The sequence below is a fragment of the Coregonus lavaretus genome (genome assembly GCF_964263955.1).
Source record: "Coregonus lavaretus genome assembly, chromosome: 14".
Classification (NCBI taxonomy): Eukaryota; Metazoa; Chordata; class Actinopteri; order Salmoniformes; family Salmonidae; genus Coregonus; species Coregonus lavaretus.
Genome location: NC_140001.1, coordinates 31094444 through 31115888, shown reverse-complemented (window position 1 = coordinate 31115888; position 21445 = coordinate 31094444). Strand labels below are relative to the sequence as shown.

The 21445-nt window shown below is 42.7% G+C and overlaps 2 protein-coding genes and 1 pseudogene across 5 annotated transcripts in view; 1 reads left to right on the top strand and 2 right to left on the bottom strand.

Annotated features, from left to right (window-relative positions):
* Positions 1 to 1459: 1459 nt before the first annotated feature.
* On the top strand, positions 1460 to 10828 carry LOC311141568 (uncharacterized protein). Its single transcript, XM_084176936.1, has 6 exons — positions 1460 to 1649; positions 3474 to 3616; positions 3823 to 3887; positions 4463 to 4573; positions 5059 to 5160; positions 10090 to 10828. The coding sequence occupies exons 1-6, from the start codon at positions 1539 to 1541 to the stop codon at positions 10431 to 10433; spliced, it is 876 nt and encodes a 291-aa protein (XP_084033062.1). The 5' UTR covers positions 1460 to 1538; the 3' UTR covers positions 10434 to 10828.
* A 17-nt stretch (positions 10829 to 10845) lies between these two features.
* On the bottom strand, positions 10846 to 12011 carry LOC311141115 (proteinase-activated receptor 1-like; annotated as a pseudogene). The gene is made up of 2 exons: positions 12007 to 12011; positions 10846 to 11912 (listed from the first exon to the last, which is right to left on the bottom strand). The product of its transcript is annotated as a proteinase-activated receptor 1-like (transcript).
* Positions 11829 to 21445, bottom strand: part of LOC311141553 (ras GTPase-activating-like protein IQGAP2) — a gene marked incomplete at its 3' end in the record, with an annotated part of 92972 nt that continues 83355 nt past the window's right edge. For 2 of the 3 annotated variants that reach the window (XM_084176912.1, XM_084176914.1), the window contains exons 37-38: positions 20568 to 20676; positions 17817 to 20300 (exon numbers count right to left, since the gene is read on the bottom strand). In XM_084176912.1, the coding sequence (XP_084033038.1) occupies positions 20187 to 20300; positions 20568 to 20676 (223 nt within the window). Of the gene's footprint in view, positions 11913 to 17816; positions 20301 to 20567; positions 20677 to 21445 lie in introns of those variants that run through there. The other variant, XM_084176913.1, reaches the window with a different exon arrangement.

Here is a 21445-nt window from a genome sequence, read left to right as displayed (position 1 = left end):
GTCCTTCTGGAAGGTTCACCCATCTCCATATATGAACTCTGGAGCTCTGTCAGAGTGACCATCGGGTTCTTGGTCACCTCCCTGATCAAGGCCCTTCTCACCTGATTGCTCAGTTAGGCCGTGCGGCCAGCTCTAGGAAGAGTCTTGGTGGTTCCAAACATTTTCTATTTAAGAATGATGGAGGACACTGTGTTCTTGGGGACCTTTAATACTGCAGAAATTCTTTGGTACCCCTCCCCAGAAAATGTTGAGTCTCAAAGCAAAGGGTCTGAATACTTATGTAAATAAGGTATCTGTTTTTTATTTTTAATACATTTGCAAACATTTCTACAAACCTGTTTTTGCTTTGTCATTATGGGGTATTGTGTGTAGATTACTGAGGAAATTGTTTTATTTAATCCATTTTAGAATTACATAATAATAATAACATAATATGCCACTTAGCAGACGCTTTTATCCAAAGCAACTTACAGTCATGCCGGCATACATTTTTGTGTATGGGTGGTCCCGGGGATCGAACCCACTACCTTGGCGTTACAAGCGCCGTGCTCTACCAGCTGAGCTACAGAGGACCAGGAATAAGTCTGAAACGTAAAAAAATGCAGAAAAAGTCAAGGGGTCTGAATAATTTCCGAAGGCTCTGTATGTCATAATCTGGGGCCTCTTTCATTGAAATGGAAAATTGGAAAATAAATTGGAACTGGAGGAAATATATATTTGTTTACTTGCTACCTGTTTCAGTATTTCATTCAAAGTTTCCATGTAGCCCTCACCCTGCATTTATTTATTGGTTCCTAGTGGTCAGCATATTGTTACATCTTTATGCCAAATGAGACAAAAGCTAGGGCACAACAAAACATTTCAAAGAGAAGCTCTTTTGTTTTGGGATTAAGGCAGTTGGTTGCCAGGTAACTCATGAGAAAGTGTAAGACCTCATATGCACAGAATCCATGTGCACATACACCAAACCAAGGGCTGCCTCCCTCTTCATCCTGCTATGTTGTTTTTACTGTAGTCCTATTCCAAACCAGACACAATGTACATGCTATTGATAATTTAATTAATTATTTAGCTTGTTCCTACTTGTTGCAACAAAAGTTACTTCAAACAAAAGCAAGTGAGAGAGGCCCTTTTCACCATACTGTGGATGTTATCATTTAGCTGGTATCCAGGCTTTGAATTCATTCAAGGACAATAGTCCCAAACAGAAGCTTCTATTTAGAGTGCTCTGGTCCCTAGCTAATAGATGGTGCCTACTCAGTCAGGGAGGGGACATCTATTCAGAGTTATATAAGACAAGTCTGGATATGAATGCTGATTTAGCCCTCCATTTACCCATTGAAGCATGTTTAAAACCTCCCCTCTTCCTCCTCCTCCTCCTCCTCCTCCTCCTCCTCCTCCTCCTCCTCCTCCACATTGCCCCTTATGCAACAGTGTTTTTGTCTAAGCCTCTGGGAGGCATATGCCCCAGCAGTAGAGGTGTTCTGCTCTGGTTGTACTGTACGATCGTCCTCAGTGTCTCTGCTCCATCTCTCTCGATGGCTGTTCAGCTGGTTGTAGCTCTCCTGGCTCTAGCCTCTCTAAGTGCGGCATCTGCACCGGACTGTAAAGAACTGGTCAAACCCCTGGTACTGGAGGACCATACCGAGGTAAGTTGTGATCATAATACTAAATATTATATTTTGAACCTAATACATTTTTCTCAGATGACACCCTACTCCCTATCCGGCAAAACTACTTTGGCCGGAGCCAAAGACTGGGGAATAGGGTGCCTAAGACACAGCCATTTATTTTTCACTGTTTTGGACAGTATTTTTGTATTTATTAGAATCCCCAATTACTCTTCCTGGGGTCCAAAACAGGAAACGCAACAAATAAAATAAAGAACATACATAGCACTACATTTACATTTCAATTGAACCATTCAGCAGACGCTCCCATCCAGAGCGACCCACAGTTAGTGCATTCATCTTAAGATAGCCAGGCGAGACAACCACATATCACAGTCATATCCCAACCACGTATCACATACATAATGCAATGCAAAATACAGTACAAAATGCATAATAATGTCTGTGTCTCTTCACAGTTCTCGTCGTGCCGTAAAGTGTTATTTTATCTGTTCTTTGAATCAGGTTTTATTGCTATCTTGAGTTACCTGGGGTGGCAGAGAGTTCCATGTAGTCACGACTCTATTAATACTGTGTGTTTCCCAGCCTCTGTTCTGGACCTGGGGACTGTGAAGAGACCTCTGGTTGCATGTCTTGTGTGATACCGATGAGTGTCTGAACTGTGTGCCAACTGCTTGAACAAACAGTTCGGTACCTTCAACACCTCGCACAAAGACCAATAGTGATGCAGTCGATCTCTCCTCAACTTTGAGCCAGGAGAGATTGACATGCATGTCATTCGTCCTCCGTGTACATCTAAGTGCAATACGTGCTCCTCTGTTTTGGACCAACTGCAATTTGCCTATATCCGTCTTTGCCGCACCTGACTACACAACTGGACAGTAGTCCAGGTGTGACAAAACTAGGGTCTGGTTGACTGAGATCATTTTTTATTTTATTTTTAACCTTTATTTAACTAGGCAAGTCAGTTAAGAACAAATTCTAATTTACAATGACGCCTACACCGGCCAAATCCGGACGACACTGGGCCAATTGTGCGCCACCCTATGGGACTCCCAATCACGGCCGGTTGTGATACAGCCTGGAATCGAACCAGGGGGTCTGTAGTGACGCCTCAAACACTGAGATGCAGTGCCTTAGACCGCTGCGCCACTCGAGAGATAAAGAAAGCAGAGCAACGCCTTATCATAGACAGACCTCATCCCATTTTAGTAACCGTTGAGTCGATATGTTTTGACCATGATAGCTTGTCATCTAGGGTGACACCCAGCAGTTTAGTCTCTTCAACTTCCTCAATAGCCACATTATTCAATAATAGATCCAGATGAGGACTAGGGTTGTGTGAGTGATTTATCCCAAAAAGTATGCTTTTAGTTTTTAAGATATTTAGCACCAGCTTATTGCTAGTTACCCATTCTAAAACTGACTGGAGCGCTATGTTAACGGTGTCAGTTATTTATTTTACTGTTGCAACCGACGTGTATACTGTTGAGTCATCAGCGTACATAGACACACAGGCTTTATTCAAGGTCAGTGGAAGGTCATTAGTAAACACCGAAAATAATAATGGTCCAAGCCGGCTGCCCTGTGGTACTCCACGATCAACCAAATTTGTATTAAAGAGGCTTCCATTAAAGAAAACCCTGTGTGTTCTGTTGTATAGGTAACTGTACATCCATGATAAGGCAGAGGATGTTAATCCATAACACCTATGTTTTTTTTTGTTTTTTTTACTATACTACCCATGTGTTTCTTCCAACTTCAAATGGTCCAAATTGGGTTAAGGATGCTGCAATTAGATGGTATGAAACTCATGTGTTTTTCCTTGTCTGTGACTGGCAGCTCTATGGCAAATGGGTGTATGTGATGGGGTCTGCAGATCATTTATTCTTCCAAAATGCTTTGGGGACTCTGAAAAGCTCCTGGATAGACCTGTCGGCTACATCTGACCATAAAGTAGTCACCCTAAGATGGGGAGACCGCATGTAAGTCTGGCTATGTTGTGGATATGAATGCAGACTTTAATGAATGTCATAGTAATTTGGAATTGGCTTTAGTAAATATCAGGAAAGTATGTGCAATGGTAGACATTTAATTTCACCTTTCTCTGAAAGCAAAGACAATGTTTCAAATTGGCACCTAAGCAATTAATCATACTATATGCTAACACGTTTTCCTAAATATCCATCAGTGATGGCAAATGCGTCGTGGGTAAAACACATGCTACCATCTCCGGCACCACTTCCACAGTTCACAGTAAGTGACTTGTGCTCTACTAGCCTGGTTGCCATATTTGTCTGTGCTTTAGCCAACACCCTCCTCTGGCGTTGTTATGCAAAATAGGACATCGACAAAGGAGCAAGTTGGCTGAAGCAGAAACAATCTGGCAACCTGGCTAGTGCTCTACATCTAAGTGATGAAAACATTAGCTGCTCAATAAGAGAGGGGCTTTATCCACTTTCCTATTTATTGTGTGTATTGCCTTGTCATTATGCCATGTTATGTCTTCCCTGTATGTCATCATGTGCCTGTAAAGATACAAATAAAATGTACTGTTACTTTATTTTACAGTCCGACATTTTTCTGGTACTTGGAAATGACATGGTAAACATGTAGCAACATTATAATTGCCTAATAATTTATTTGGTAGTCACTGAAACAAGCACCAAAAAGTAACCTGCCATTTGGTAGAAGGTACTTACCAAGTGTGTTGAATTCATGGTAGTATGCATGTACTGTAACATTTGAAGCAGGACAAAAAAAAAGCGTTACCAAATGTCCTAATCATAATGGATAATAAGGCATTCTATTTTATTTTGTGGCTCCCACAGTTCATTTGTCTGAACACAAAGGCCAGTACCTGGAGACCTGCCCTAACTGCCTGCTATGGTCAGACACATCTCGTAATGGAGACATCACTGGCAGATACCTGCTCCTGTTCAGTAAGTCCAATCAATCAATCAATCAATTGATTTGAGTAAGTCCATCCCCAAAATTGTCTGGACCCATCTGGATGTGCTTTAACCAACTCCTAACTGCTGGTTTGGTTCAGTGTCATGTGCAAAATGTATGGCATGACAACGATAGTCAGAGGAGTTGGCTTAAGCACATACAGATCTGGGATCAGGCTACCCCCCACTTATTGACGTTGATAAATAGTAGCAGTTTAGGCATGCTATACTACAGACAAAGCATTGTGAAAGCCTGGAGTTGACCCTACATCAATAAGGTGTTGAAACAGTATCTTTCTGTCAAAGGGATCAGTCACTATTTCAGAACCAGTGAGATATATGCATTGCTTTGGAAGACTTAATGGAAGATGAGCCATCTGTTGTCTGTTAGTAGCCCTAAAAGATTACACAAGCAAGATACTGTAGGTCAGCTCATCAGCCTCTCTCTCTCTCTCTCTCTCTCTCTCGACTCTCAGCAAGGACAGGGAAAATGGATCCCACATACCTGGACACCTATAAGAAACAGGCAGAGTGTCTGAACTTCCCAGAGAAACATCAGACCTACGATGGAAAAACAGGTCAGGGGTTCTCTTTGCTCCTCCTCCTCCTCATCTTTTATAGATGCTGAAAAATCTACAAAAGGTGAAACTTGTGTGTTTGAGGGAAGTTAAATCATATGAGCAGTCACAAGTTCCTATTTAAATGTATCTTGTGCAGACAGAGAAAACGATGGCCATTCCATTGTCAGGATCTAGTTCCATAGAAATACAGGCTCATATTGTTTTCAGCATCTTTAAAGGCCCAATGCAGTCAAAATTCAGTTCTTTCTGTGTTTTGTATAATATTGTACAACAGCTGATGAAACTAACACTGTAAAAGTGTGAAGAAATTTGAACAGTGTTATTTCCTGATAGTTGCTGGTTGAAAATACAATTTACAAAGGGCTTTCTTATCAGCAGGTTTTGCATGGGTGGAGTTTTGTTAATATAAACCAATAACAAAGAGTTCCAAACCTCTCTGCCAATAACAGCTAGTTTTCAGATTACATATCACCCCCCCCCCCCCCCCCCCCATCCCAGTCAGACCACTCCCAGACAGTCCTAGCTAAAATATTGCTTGAGAAATATTTGACTTTATTTTTTACCATTGTAATGGAACACTATTACAGCAAGGTTCTTAATTGTTACCCAGAAATTATTTTAATATTGAGATAACGATGGCTGCATTGGGCCTTTAAGAGCTGAGTTGCAATTAGGCCTACTGCAAAGACCAATGACAATGGCCGTTATCACAGGCCAACCATGGACTACTGCTTCACTGTGACAGAATCATGCAAAACCACAAGGGGGAGACATCACTAGCATAATATACACTGAGCATATAAATCACTTCCATGACATAGATTGGCCAGGTGAAAGCTATGATCCCTTATTGATGTCACTTGTTAAATCCACTTCAAATCAGTGTAGATGAAGGGGAGGAGACAGGTTAAAGAAGGATTTGTAAGCCTTGAGACAACTGAGACATGGATTGTGTATGTGTGCCATTCAGAGGGTGAATGGGCAAGACAAAAAATGTAAGTGCCTTTGAACTAGGTATGGCATTAGGTGCCAGGCCAGGCATACCGGTTTGTGTCAAGAACTGCAACGCTGCTGGGTTTTTCATGCTCAACAGTTTCCCGTGTGTATCAAGAATGGTCCACCACCCAAAGGACATCCAGCCAACTTGACACAACTGTGGGAAGCATTGAAGTAAACACAGGCCAGCATCCCTGTGACACTGAGAAGTGGTACATCCATAATATCCTCAGTCTTATCCCAAAACATGTAGATGCATGCCAGCAAAGCCACTACACAACACTAAACAATACATTAATTGCACTATTTTAATGTTAATTAATTTATTATTTATTTAACCAGGTAAGCCAGTTGAGAACAAGTTCTCATTTACAACTGCGACCTGGCCAAGATAAAGCAAAGCAGTGCGATAAAAACAACACAGAGTTACATATGGGGTAAACGAAACGTACAGTCAATAACACAATAGAACATCTATATATAGTGTGTGCAAATGTAGTAAGTTATGGAGGTAAGGCAATAAATAGGCCATAGTGCAAAATAATTACAATTTAGTATTAACACTGGAATGATAGATGTGCAGAAGATGATGTGCAAATAGAGATACTGGGGTGCAAATTAGCAAAATAAATAACAATATGGGGATGAGGTAGTTGGGTGGGCTAATTACAGATGGGCTGTGTACAGGTGCAGTGATTGGTAAGCTGCTCTGACAACTGATGCTTAAAGATAGTGAGGGAGATAAGAATCTCCAGCTTCAGAGATGTTTGCAGTTCGTTCCAGTCATTGGCAGCAGAGAACTGGAAGGAATGGCGGCCAAAGGAGGTGTTGGCTTTGGGGATGACCAGTGAGATATACCTGCTGGAGCGCATACTATGAGTGGGTGTTGCTATGGTGACCAATGAGCTAAAATAAGGCGGGGATTTGCCTAGCAGTGATTTATAGATGACCTGGAGCCAGTGGGTTTGGCGACGAATATGTAGTGAGGGCCAGCCAACGAGAGCGTACAGGTCACAGTGGTGGGTAGTATATGGGGCTTTGGTGACAAAACGGATGGCACTGTGATAGACAAGGATCGGTAGGATAGTCAGTTTTACGAGGGCATGTTTGGCAGCATGAGTGAAGGAGGCTTTGTTTGCGAAATAGGAAGCCGATTCTAGATTTAACTTTGGATTGGAGATGCTTAATGTGAGTCTGGAAGGAGAGTTTACGGTCTAACCAGACACCTAGGTATTTGTAGTTGTCCACATATTCTATGTCAGACCCGCAGAGAGTAGTGATTCTAGTTGGGTGGGCGGGTGCACGCAGCGTTCGATTGAAGAGCATGCATTTAGTTTTACTAGCATTTAAGAGCAGTTGGAGGCCACGGAAGGAGTGTTGTATGGCATTGAAGCTCGTTTGGAGGTTTGTTAACACAGTGTCCAATGAAGGGCCAGATGTATACAAAATGGTGTCATCTGCGTAGAGGTGGATCTGAGAGTCACCAGCAGCAAGAGCGACATCATTGATATACACAGAGAATAGAGTCGGCTCGAGAATTGAACCCTGTGGCACCCCCATAGAGACTGCCAGAGTTCCAGATATCAGGCCCTCCGATTTGACACATTGAACTCTATCTGAGAAGTAGTTGGTGAACCAGGCGAGGCAGTCATTTGAGAAACCAAGGCTATTTAGTCTGCCAATAAGAATGCGGTGATTGACGGAGTCGAATGCCTTGGCCAGGTCGATGAAGACGGCTGCACAGTACTGTCTTTTATCGATTGCGGTTATAATATCGTTTAGGACCTTGAGCATGGCTGAGGTGCACCCCATGACCAGCTCGGAAACCAGATTGCATGGCGGAGAAGGTACGGTGGGATTCGAAATGGTCAGTGATCTGTTTGTTAACTTGGCTTTCAAATACTTTCGAAAGGCAGGGCAGGATGGATATAGGTCTGTAACAGTTTGGATCTAGAGTGTCACCCCCTTTGAAGAGGGGGATGACCGCGGCAGCTTAACGGTGACAAACGGTGCCCACAAACTGTTAGGGCCTACATAAAGCTGTCCCAACAGCAGAGCTTTCTTTTCAGCACCATGGAGTGAATCCTTACCACTGCTACACCTGGCTCTCAGTAGAGCGTTGTCTGGCAGCAAAACAGTTAATTCAGCCTAATTTACTGCCTTTTAAAAAAAACATAGCTGATACGGTTGACTTGCTTAAACAAATGTGGTTTTTACTGACAATTGAGATGTACAAACTATGGCATAAGGGGACGACGAGCAGATAAGAGGCCATCGGTAATTTTGATTAAGACATTAATGAGCGAGCTAGGACGGACATAGTCAATATAACTATTTGTTCAGCACTTTTGAAATGTACAGCGACAGAATTCAGAACATGGGCCGTTCTCACAGTATTCTCCCTGTACACCAAGTCACAACCGTAGGATAAATAAAGGGGGCATATAAGCAGACAATGAAAGCTCTTACAATATTCGATGTTTACATTTCTCTAAAACAGGCTATAGGCTACATGTGCACCACCAAGTCAGAACAGTAGGCTAAATTATGAGTGGAAAAGGGACCAAATTATTAGGGTGAGGCACATGGGCTACTAACAGCTTACTACACAACACTTAGTATTACTTTCTTAGCTACAGTATACATATCTTCCTGGCATATTACATCATTTATGCAGCAGCATACAATACATTTTTGGACTCACCTTGTTGTGCTCACTTGAACAGGAAGGTAGCGCGGCGGTCCTTCGTTGGCAAATTTTGTCATCAAACTTTGGCATCAAAGTCTGGCATTCTCTGGATTTATGGTGCTTTCAAGACGACTGGGAACTCTGGAAAAAAACAAGGTTGAATCATGATGACGTCAGTGATCTTCAGGTCGGAGCTCTAGGAAGAGGCCAGTGTTCCCGACTTGGAATTCCGAGTTGGATGACCGTTCAAAACGTATTTTCCCAGTCGGAGCTCGTTTTTTTGTCTTGAACTCACTGAAGTCTGAGATTTCCCAGTTCCGAGTTTCCAGTTGTTTTGAACGCGGCAGAAGTCATGCTGGATTGACAGCATGGCCAATGTTTTCAACCTTTTCTGGCCCATGGTGTTGAATGTTTATCCTTTTAAGCTTGGAAAATAGACTTTTAAACGCAGACTTGGTCCCCACATACACTCCACTGAATAGCAGACTAGTGATTGCTTTGCAACGCTTGCAGTTAGCCACTGATTCCTTCCAAACCACTCATTGTTGAATTTGCGATTTCCAACTTGTTGTGTAATGTTTATGTTCAATTTATCTTCATATGACAAGGATTGAAAAGGATTTGCCAGTAGATTGTCGACTTGATTCATGAAAATGACTTGTCTATCTTGCTAGCTAAGATTTTGAAAGTATGATGTTGACATGATCAGTCCAATCAAAGCTACGGTAGATATGTGATTTGACGTCATTTTATCTGTGGCCAATGACCTTGAGCCTTCTTGGATGGGCACTTCTAATGTAACTCTATGGCAGCTCCCAAGGGCCTTGAATTTTCGAGCTCTCCCGTAGGTTTTGCGGTGACGTATTGTCCCCATGAGTGACAGAACAGAGCCAATCACGGCGCAAATAGAGAACATTACCAACCCCTGTGCTCCGTATTTTCCACTGGCTGCCCCACCACCACAGAAAGCACTGAGCTAGGCTGAAACACCTGCATTTTGGAGCTGCCTTACATGAGAAAGCAAAAAAGAGACCATGTTTGTATGCGGCTTTATTAATTCAATGACATATATATATATATATATATATATATATATATATATATATATATTTTTTTTTTTACATTGTTTGCAAACTGATGTGTGACATGTATTAATGGCCAAATAACATGCAATTTTACTTTTTTTGCCCTGAATGATGGGTCGCCACTGAATATCCTCACACTTTCTCTCTGTATTTCAGAGCTGTGCCCTGATGACAAGGAGGAGAAGGTGGTGGAGGAGGAGATTATGGAGGAGAAGCAGGCTACGGAGGAGGCGAAGACTACAGAGGAGGCGAAGACTACAGAGGAAGAGAAGGCTACAGAGGAAGAGAAGGCTACAGAGGAAGAGAAGACTACAGAGGAAGAGAAGACTACAGAGGAAGAGAAGACTACAGAGGAAGAGAAGGCTACGGAGGAAGAGAAGGCTACGGAGGAAGAGAAGGCTACAGAGGAAGAGAAGACTACAGAGGAAGAGAAGACTACGGAGGAAGAGAAGACTACGGAGGAAGAGAAGACTACAGAGGAAGAGAAGACGACGAAGTGAACAAGAGAACCAGATCCTCACTGTGTTGCCCAACGAAACCTCCCTTTAGTGGAACTTTGATCCCATAACCACTAACCAAATACCACTCGTACTTCCATGCACTTTAAATGATGTCTTACATATACTGTATATGCGTCTTTAAATAATGTCTTACATACACATGACAAGTTCTATGTGCTGTGATATTACCATGTAATGTTAAAAAATGCTAATGTTTTAACCAATGAACTGTTTTCATGTCTTTTTACTGTTTATTTGATAACAGTTCAAGGTATCTTATATAACAAAATATGACTGTTCAAACAAATACATTTAAATAAAGACATTCAACCTTGTAACTTTTTTCCTTTGAAGTTATAAGATCTGAATAAAATGTAACACTGGCTGTACAATGGAAAACTTCCTGTACACATCTAGGTTACTTGGGCTATATTGAGAAGTGAGTTAAAGGAAAATTCCACTAAAAAATGTGTTTCATTAGTCCACAGTTGATACGGTCCCAAAATGTTTTGCATGTCAGCAATCAAGTTTTCAAGATATATAACTTTCAAAATAGGGGCTGCCGCCTGTCTCTGGCATGAACCAAAGTAGTAGATGAGGGGTCCAGGCAGCAGCTGAGGCTGCCCACACACGGACAGGTAGGCCTGGTAGGAGCTGCCGCTGTGTCCATGGGCCAGCTTGAGGTAGTGCACCAGGAGAGGGACATTGGTGGGGGTGAAGCAGGCCAAACACCACCAGCACCGTCACTGCCATCACCACCGCCCGCGTCTTCCTGGAGTGGTTCTCCATGTTGGCCACGGTCAGGGCCTGCATGATGCGGACGTAGCACACGGCGGTGAACACCAGAGGGATGAAGAAGAAGATGGAGGAGTAGATGGGGACGAAGTAGAGGTAGTAGGCACGGAGCTTGTCTAAGTCCTGCATGTCGTGGCAGGTGGTGATGCCCATGTCCGGGAGGTGGATGGTCTGTCTGGAGAGTAGGTGGGGGTCACTCCTCCCATTGCCAATAGCCGCATGACCCCACAGATCACAACGGCCGTCTGAGGACTATGCCAGGTAAGAGAGTCCATGGGGTAGACCACGGCCGGGAAGCGGTTGATGCTGATGCACATCATGAGTAGGACTGAGCAGTACATGTTGCAGTATAAGGCTGCCGTCACCAGACGACACATGAAGGCAGCGTAGAGCCAGTCGTTGCCATGGAAATGGTAGGAGATCCTGAATGGGAGCAGCAGGGCGAAGAGCAGGTCGGCACTGGCCAGGTTCAGGATGTAGATCACCGCCGGCTTCCTGGAGGAAGCTGCGGGTCTCCTCGGGGAGATGATGATCTTCGTGGAGCGGCGAGGGCCGTGCTCTTGCTTCCTCATAGGCTCCTGGCCCATCCCTGAGCCACTGCCCTCCTGTAAGTTCAGCCCTGGGTAGTCGATGGGGTTGTCAGCCACCGAAAGGAAGAACGCTGCAAACGGCCTCAGGTTGAGTCTGAGGAGACAGACAATGGGAGCTGAGTAACATATTACATTACGTAAACATGTGTACAAAGTGCCTAATTAATGGCTGGATGAGAAACCGTAACTTCATGGTGTGCAACACACGCCTCACTGTAAACATTTAAAGCTGGTAGTGATATAGCAAGCAAGCCACAGCAGACAATTAAGTGTAGGGGGAGAGTGGGGTAAGTTGAGCCAAAGCGTTAGTTTAGCCACCCCTTGTTTCTAGGAAACCATACACAAAATGAATCATGTGACCAAATATTTAAGAAGCGGTCATCATTTCATGGAGTTTGTAAAGTTAGGTCCCCAAAAAAATATTTGTACAAAGTGAAATGAATGTGTTATAGGTTTCATGATGCTTGTATCTAAACCAAAGTAGATACTTTTAAGATTGTTCTATAAGCTACAACATGAGGTCCTAAACCTAGCAAAGTGCATCCTAAACTTAGCAAAGTGCATCCAAGCTGTGTTGGGTAACATAGTCAAAATGTTTGCCATGGGGTAAGTGGCGCAGTGGTGAGTGGCGTGGGGTGAGTGGCGTAGTGGTCTAAGCCACTGCATCGCAGTGCTAGCTGTGCCACTAGAGATCCTGGTTCGAATCCAGGCTCTGTCGTAGCCGGCCGCGACCGGGAGACCCATGGGGCGGCGCACAATTGGCACAGCGTCGTCTAGGGTAGGGGAGGGAATGGCTGGCAGGGGATGTAGCTCAGTTCGTAGAGCATGGCGTTTGCAACGCCAGGGTTGTGGGTTCGATTCCCACGGGGGGTATGAAAAAATAAAAAATAACATTAAAAATAAAAATAATGTATGGACGCTCTGGATAAGAGCGTCTGCTAAATGACTAAAATGTAAAAATGTAAGTTGAGCCAATGGCCACCATACAGTGAGGGAAAAAAGTATTTGATCCCCTGCTGATTTTGTACGTTTGCCCACTGACAAAGACATGATCAGTCTATAATTTTAATGGTAGGTTTATTTGAACAGTGAGAGACAGAATAACAACAAAAAAATCCAGAAAAACACATTAAAAATGTTGTTATAAATTGATTTGCATTTTAATGAGGGAAATAAGTATTTGACCCCTCTGCAAAACATGACTTAGTACTTGGTGGGAAAACCCTTGTTGGCAGACGTTTCTTGTAGTAGGCCTCCTGTAGCTCAGTTGGTAGAGCATGGCGCTTGCAACACCAGGGTTGTGGGTTCGATTCCCACGGGGGGCCAGTATAAAAATGTATGCACTAACTGTAAGTCGCTCTGGATAAGAGCGTCTGCTAAATGACTTAAATGTAAATGTAGTTGGCCACCAGGTTTGCACACATCTCGGGAGAGATTTTGTCCCACTCCTCTTTGCAGATCTTCTCCAAGTCATTAAGGTTTTGAGGCTGACGTTTGGCAACTCGAACCTTCAGCTCCCTCCACAGATTTTCTATGGGATTAAGGTCTGGAGACTGGCTAGGCCACTCCAGGACCTTAATGTGCTTCTTCTTGAGCCACTCCTTTGTTGCCTTGGCCGTGTGTTTTGGGTCATTGTCATGCTGGAATACCCATCCACGACCCATTTTCAATGCCCTGGCTGAGGGAAGGAGGTTCACACCCAAGATTTGACGGTACATGGCCCCGTCCATCGTCCCTTTGATGCGGTGAAGTTGTCCTGTCCCCTTAGCAGAAAAACACCCCCAAAGCATAATGTTTCCACCTCCATGTTTGACGGTGGGGATGGTGTTCTTGGGGTCATAGGCAGCATTCCTCCTCCTCCAAACACGGCAAGTTGAGTTGATGCCAAAGAGCTCGATTTTGGTCTCATCTGACCACAACACTTTCACCCAGTTCTCCTCTGAATCATTCAGATGTTCATTGGCAAACTTCAGACGGGCCTGTATATGTGCTTTCTTGAGCAGGGGGACCTTGCGGGCGCTGCAGGATTTCAGTCCTTCGCGGTGTAGTGTGTTACCAATTGTTTTCTTGGTGACTATGGTCCCAGCTGCCTTGAGATCATTGACAAGATCCTCCCGTATAGTTCTGGGCTGATTCCTCACCGTTCTCATGATCATTGCAACTCCACGAGGTGAGATCTTGCATGGAGCCCCAGGCCGAGGATGATTGACAGTTATTTTGTGTTTCTTCCATTTGCGAATAATCGCACCAACTGTTGTCACCTTCTCACCAAGCTGCTTGGCGAGGGTCTTGTAGCCCATTCCAGCCTTGTGTAGGTCTACAATCTTGTCCCTGACATCCTTGGAGAGCTCTTTGGTATTGGCCATGGTGGAGAGTTTGGAATCTGATTGATTGATTGCTTCTGTGGACAGGTGTATTTTATACAGGTAACACGTTGAGATTAGGAGCACTCCCTTTAAGAGTGTGCTCCTAATCTCAGCTCGTTACCTGTATAAAAGACAACTGGGAGCCAGACATCTTTCTGATTGAGAGGGGGTCAAATACTTATTTCCCTCATTAAAATGCAAATCAATTTATAACATTTTTGACATGCGTTTTTCTGGATTTTTGTGTTGTTATTCTGTCTCTCACAGTTCAAATAAACCTACCATTAAAATTATAGACTGATCATTTCTTTGTCAGTGGGAAAACGTACAAAATCAGCAGGGGATCAAATACTTTTTTCCCTCACTGTACAATGGATGATCACATTTAGTCTGTTTTATGCCTAATATTCATAGTATTTTTGCTATGTGACATGCATATGAACCCAATTTTGTTCATTTGTATTGTTACTGAGAATACATCCTCATGTCCCGTGTATACAAATGTAAAACAAGCAGGGGTCTCTAGCCCCCCTTAAGGTTCTTGAGAGAGCAGCCTAGGAAGTGTGAGAAGGGAAGAAGTCCATTTGCGCAGAAGCAAGGGATGATTTTTTTTTTGACACTCTTCATTGACCAAAAAAATCTAACGAACATGTAACTGTGTGAAAGAGAGGCTTAGAGTAGGAGAGGCACACAAGGTCTTATCTGATGACATGGAATCTGAGCTTGCTAAACATATCAAGAAGTTAGAGGAACAGTTTCATGGGCTTCAAATGCAGAGAACTTGCCTATGAATTTGCACATCCAAACAACATCCCGGTCCCAGACAATTGGAAGGGTAAGTGATATTGAACAGTCTATATTTGAATGTAAGCATGCATTTAAGATATACAATATACCACACCCCCATTCCATTAATTAAACCTACCAGCACCATTACCCACTTACCCCAAGGCAGCACAACTTACCCTGTCCCTATGCGCAAAGTATATAATGGTGTCCTGTGGTGATTGTGCTGGTCCAAGAGACCACTTTTTTTGGACGTTATGTTTTCAAAACACCTGCTCATCAAACATTTCATTCCAAAATCATGGGCATTAATATGGAGTTGGTCCCAACTTTGCTGCTATATCCAAATGCAGTTTGTAACTCTGTAGTGAGTGTTGCAACCGAGGACAGAAGAAGATTTTTACGCGCTTCAGCACTCGGCGGTCCCGTTCTGTGAGCTTCTGTGGCCTACCACTTCGCGTTGACCAGGGCAGCTCTAGCAGGGCAGAAATGTGATGAACTGACTTGTTGGAAAGGTGGCATTCTATGACGGTGCCACATTGAAAGTCACTGACCTCTTCAGTACGGGCCATTCTACTGCCAATGTTTGTCTATGGAGATTGCATGGCTGTATGCTATTTGGTAAAAGACCAAGTCCATATTATGGCAAGAACAGCTCAAATAAGCAAAGAGAAACGACAGTCCATCATTACTTTAAGACATGAAGGTCAGTCAATACAGAACATTTCAAGAACTTTGAAAGTTTCTTCAAGTGCAGTCACAAAAACCATCAAGCACTATGATGAAACTGGCTCTCATGAGGACCGCCACAGGAATGGAAGACACAGTTACCTCTGCTGCAGAGGATAAGTTCATTAGTTACCAGCCTCAGAAATTGCAGCCCAAATAAATGCTTCACAGAGTTCAAGTAACAGACACATCTCAACATCAACTGTTCAGAGGGGACTGTGTGAATCAGGCCTTCATGGTTGAATTGCCGCAAAGAAACCACTACTAAAGGACACCAATAAGAAGAAGAGACTTGCTTGGGCCAAGAAACACAAGCAATGGACATTAGACTGGTGGAAATCTGTCCTTTGGTCTGGAGTCCAAATTGGAGATTTCTGGTTCCAACCGCCGTTGTCCTTGTGAGACGCGATGTGGGTGAACAGCTGATCTCCGCATGTGTATTTCCCACCGTAAAGCATGGAGGAGGAGGTGTTATGGTGTGGGGGTGCTTTGCTGATGACACTGTCTGATTTATTTCGAATTCAAGGTACACTTAACCAGCATGGCTACCACAGCATTCTGCAGCGATACGCCATCCCATCTGGTTTGGGCTTAGCGGGACTATCACTTGTTTTTCAACAGGACAATGACCCAACACATTCTATTTTACCAAGAAGGAGAGTGATGGAGTGCTGCATCAGATGACCTGACCTCCACAATCCCCCGACCTCAACCAAATTGAGATGGTTTGGGATGAGTCGGACCACAGAGTGAAGGAAAAGCAGCCAACAAGTGCTAAGCATATGTGGAAACTCATTCAAGACTGTTAGAAAAACATTCCAGGTGAAGCTGGTTGAGAGAATGCCAAGAGTGTGCAAAGCTGTCATCAAGGCAAAGGGTGGCTATTTGAAGAAACTCAAATATAAAATATATTTGTTTAACACTTTTTTTGGTTACTGCATGATTCCATATGTGTTATTTCATAGTTTTGATGTCTTCACTATTATTCTACAATATAGAAAATAGTAAAAATAAAGAAAAACCCTTGAATGAGTAGGTGTTCTAAAACTTGACCGGTATTGTATGTATCAAAATAAAATGTAATTGCTAAAATATACTGTAGTATAAAAATATAAATCATTTCACATTCCTTATATTAAGCAAAATGACAGCACAATTTCCTTGTTATTTTAATTTATGGATAGCCAGGGGCACACTCCAACACAGACATCATTTACAAATGAGTATGTGTTTAGCGAGTTGATCCGCCAGATCAGAGGCAGTAGAGTGAACAGGGATCATCTCTTGAGGAGTGCTTTAATTGGACCAGTTTCCTGTCCTGCTAGTTCCTAATGTATTGAGTACTTTCGGGTCTCAGGGAAAATGTATCGAGTAAAATGTACATTTTCTATAGGAATGTAGTGAAGTAAAAGTTGTCAAAAATATCAATAGTAAAGTACAGATACCACCCAAAACTACTTAAGTAGTACTTTAAGTAAAAACACTTCAAATACTTTACACCACTGGTCATAACTCATTGCCGCTGCTGTCTATGCGCCCTCTGCGGGAAAACGGCATTGGAAAACCCGTGGATATAGCCTGCAAGTAGCAGTTTGAGTCCGAGGATTAGTTCATATGTTGACAATATACAAACTTTTTTTTTCTAAATTCTGTACATCGATGCGACAACGTATGAAACAGCGTTGTTCATGTTGACAACTCGGAACAGAAAATCTGTTTTCGTTTGCGCATAAAACACATTATCCGTGAAGTGTTATTTTCCAGACAATGCATAATGCAAATTCCATGTCACATTTCAAAACCCAAAGTGCTGCGTAAAACAGTTTAAATGCATCAGCATAAGGGTCAATATTTTCCTCATGTAATTTTTTTGTATCATAACTTCAATGTTTAACTGCTCTATGGAAATAAACACTGAAGCAAAACAACTAAAGACATTTTACATATCATTGTGTGGCATAGGCTGAAGTTTGGAGAGCAAAACGTCTAACAACCAATAAACCATGGCTGTAATTTACTGTTCTCCTAAATTGACTATGCAGGCAAAAGTGTGAGGGGAAACTCCAGTCGGCCTTCTTAATGGTCAGCGTTTAGAACCAATTAAAATACATGTTGGGTTTGACAGTTAAAAAACGAATCATTCTTTATTATTTATAATGACCAAACAATTATCTTTTAAAATAATTTTCTTATAGTACTGAGTGTTAGTTGTTATAACAAACAAGCAAATCATATACAGATATTTTGATTTAACCTCATTAAAACATTTGAAATTATTTTAATTTATACTTGACAGTACAATCTGTTTAAAAAGCAGTGAAACTAGGACGAATAACTGTTAATTAATAGTCTTTAAAAGAGGCACAGCTTCCCAATGTACTGTATGTGGATTAAAAAGGCACTGGTTAACTACTTAAATCCATGCTGGCTATAGCTGGACATGGAATGTTGCGGTCTAAACTCCCATTCTGACCATTAGGCAGTAGTGCATTGTCCAAACATACTTTTTTTAAACAAAAAAACATACTTTCTTTTTTGACAATAACAATGTGGTGTTTCCTTACAGTGCATTCGTAAAGTATTCAGACCCCTTGTCTTTTTCCACATTTTGTTACTTTACAGCCTAAAATGTTATGTTTTCCTCATCAATCTACACACAATACCCCATAATGATAAAACGAAAACAGGTTTTTAGAAAACAGAAATACCTTACTTGCATAAGTTTTCAGACACTTTGCTATGAGACTCGAAATTGCGCTCAGGTGCATTCTGTTTCCATTGATCATCCTTGATGTTTCTACAATTTGATTGGAGTCCACCTGTGGTAAATTCAATTGATTGGACATGATTTGGAAAGGCACACACCTGTCTATACAAGGTCCCACAGTTGACAGTGCATGTCAGAGCAAAATTGTCCATAGAACTCAGAGACAGGATTGTGTTGAGGCACAGATCTGGGGAAGGGTACCAAAAAATGCCTGCAGCATTGAAGGTACCGAAGAACACAGTGGCCTCCATCATTCTTAAATGGAAGTTTGGAACCACCAAGACTCTTCCTAGAGCTGGCCGCCCGGCCAAACTGGGCAATCTGGGGAGAAGGGCCTTGGTCAGGGAGGTGACCATGAACCCGATGGTCACTCTGACAGAGCTCCTCAGTGGAGATGGGAGAACCTTCCAGAAGGACAACCATCTCTGCAGCACTCCACCAATCAGGGCTTAGTGGTAAAGTGGCCAGACGGAAGCCACTTCCTCAGGAAAATAAACATGACAGCCCGCTTGGAGTTTGCCAAAAGGCACCTAAAGACTCTCAGACCATGAGAAACAAGATTTTCTGGTCTAATGAAATCAACAATTGAACTCTTTGGCCTGAATGCTAAGTGTCACGTCTGGAGGAAACCTGGCACCATCCCTACGGTGAAGCATGGTGGTGGCAGCATCGTGCTGCGGGGATGTTTTTCAGCGGAAGGGACTGGGAGACTAGTCAGGATCGAGGGAAAGATGAACAGAGCAAAGTACAGAGAGATCCTTGATGAAAAGGGGCGGCAGGTAGCTTAGTGGTTAAGAGCGTTGTGCCAGTAACCGAAAGGTCGCTGCTTCTAATCCCTGAGCCGACTAGGTGAAATATCTGACGATGTGCCCTTGAGCAAGGCACTTAACCCTAATTGCTCCTGTAAGTCGATCTGGATAAGAGCGTCTGCTAAATGACTAAAAAAAAAAACTGCTCAAGAGTTCTCAGGACCTCAGACTAGGGCGAAGGGTCACCTTCCAACAGGTCAACGACCCTAAGCACACAGCCAAGGCAACACAGGAGTTGCTTCAGGACAAGTCTCAATGTCCTTGAGTGGCCAAATACAGGTGTATACATACCCAAGAAGACTCGAGGCTGTAATCACTGCCAAAGGTGCTTCAACAAAGTACTGAGTAAAGAGTCTGAATATTTATGTAAATGTTTATTTCAGTTAAAACATTTTTTATAAATTAGCAAACATTTCTAAAAACCTGTTTTTGCTTTGTCATTACGGGCTGTTGTGTGTAGATTGATGAGGGGGAAAAAACAATTTAATCAATTTTAGAATAAGGCTGTAAAGTAACAAAATGTGGAAAAAGTCAAGGGTCTGAATACTTTCTGAATGCACTGTATATAACTTCTACATATCAAATGTAAATGTCATTATAATATACTTTTGAAAAATATATTCCATGTACAATTAATTACCCAGTGGAAAACTGAACATAAAAAAATAAAAAATAATTAAGCAACAGATGTAACATGACAATACAAGCAACAAACCCATTTCAATGTGACCTTCATTTTGGTATAAAGTGATTAATCAAATCAGTGTGTGTGGCTCACCAGCCTGAGGATGGTCAGTCAGACATACAGAACACGTTACGCACCATTCAAACGTCCTATCCCAATTGTTGCTTTGTCACAAGGCACACAATCCTTTCACACGTATGCCCACCATCTTTGGTTTAATAATCCCTCATTTTCCATAGAACTTCTTGTTGAGGAGGAAGATGAGCAGGTTGACGTTGACTTTGGCCTTGTCAAACATCTTCATCACCGCCACTCCCTCGTACTGCAGCTGGAGCAGGTCCTAGACAGGGACAGTGACACAGATAGTCAACAGACAGGGACAGAGACATCAGACAGTCAACTATGGTACTACGGTCATAGATAAAATATATATATTTTTAAATAATTCTGGAACTATGGCTGGAGGAGGTCCTAGACGGGGACAGAGACAACAGACAGAGACACAAACAGTCAACAGACAGGGACAGGGAACTATCAGTCTGTCAGCATGACTGAGTGAGGAGCCTTGAAAACCATGAGTCGTCATAATTTTGGGGAAAAGCATCACCTGGAAATGGAGTTGGACCTTTTCCATCTCAACTCCCATAAACTTGGCCTTCACCTCAAAGTCCCCAACTTCCTCACTGGGAGAGATGTCAAACATGACATTTTTTAACCTGAGAGAAAAGACAAAAACATGGGATTGAATTAATGAGTCAAATGAAAAGACAGGATACAGACAGATGGGCGGAGGGCGTAGCTTAGTCGTTAAGAGCGTAGTGCCAGTAACCGAAAGGTCGCTGGTTCTAATCCCCGAGCCGACTAGGTGAAAAATCTGTCAATGTGCCCTTGAGCAAGGCACTTAACCCTAATTGCTCCTGTAAATCGCTCTGGATAAGAGCGTCTGCTAAATGACTAAAATGTAAAATGTAAATGTAAAATAATGATCAACTCTAGTCCTGCTATTGTCTGCAGGTCACAATGTCAGACAGACTTGATTTTTGATCAGAAATATAAAGCTTAGATATCCAATTTTCTCAAAAAGTTTCCACCTTGTTTATTTTCTGAAATGCTTTGACGATATTGGGCCATAGTGTTGTGTGTTTAACTGGCTTTAAAGAGGACATAGCGATGTCTTCTAGATACTAGCTCTCGGTTTCCTCTTTGACATGGCCTGGAACTCCCAGAGCAGTGATGAGCCACAGGAGCTGACTTTGGCTCTCCTCAGCGCCACTCTAGCTTGAACAGCCTGGCCAAAACAGGAAGGACAGGAGCAAGTGTTCAGAGAGATGGAGAGAGAGAGGGAGAGAGGGAGAGAGAAAGTGAAGAAGAGAGTGGGGAATAGAGCAAAAAAGACAGAGAGAGACACAGAACACGGTGGGCGTCTGTATGGACAATGTCCCTTAATGAGGTTGTTCCTTCCTCCCTATCTCACACAGAGCTGAC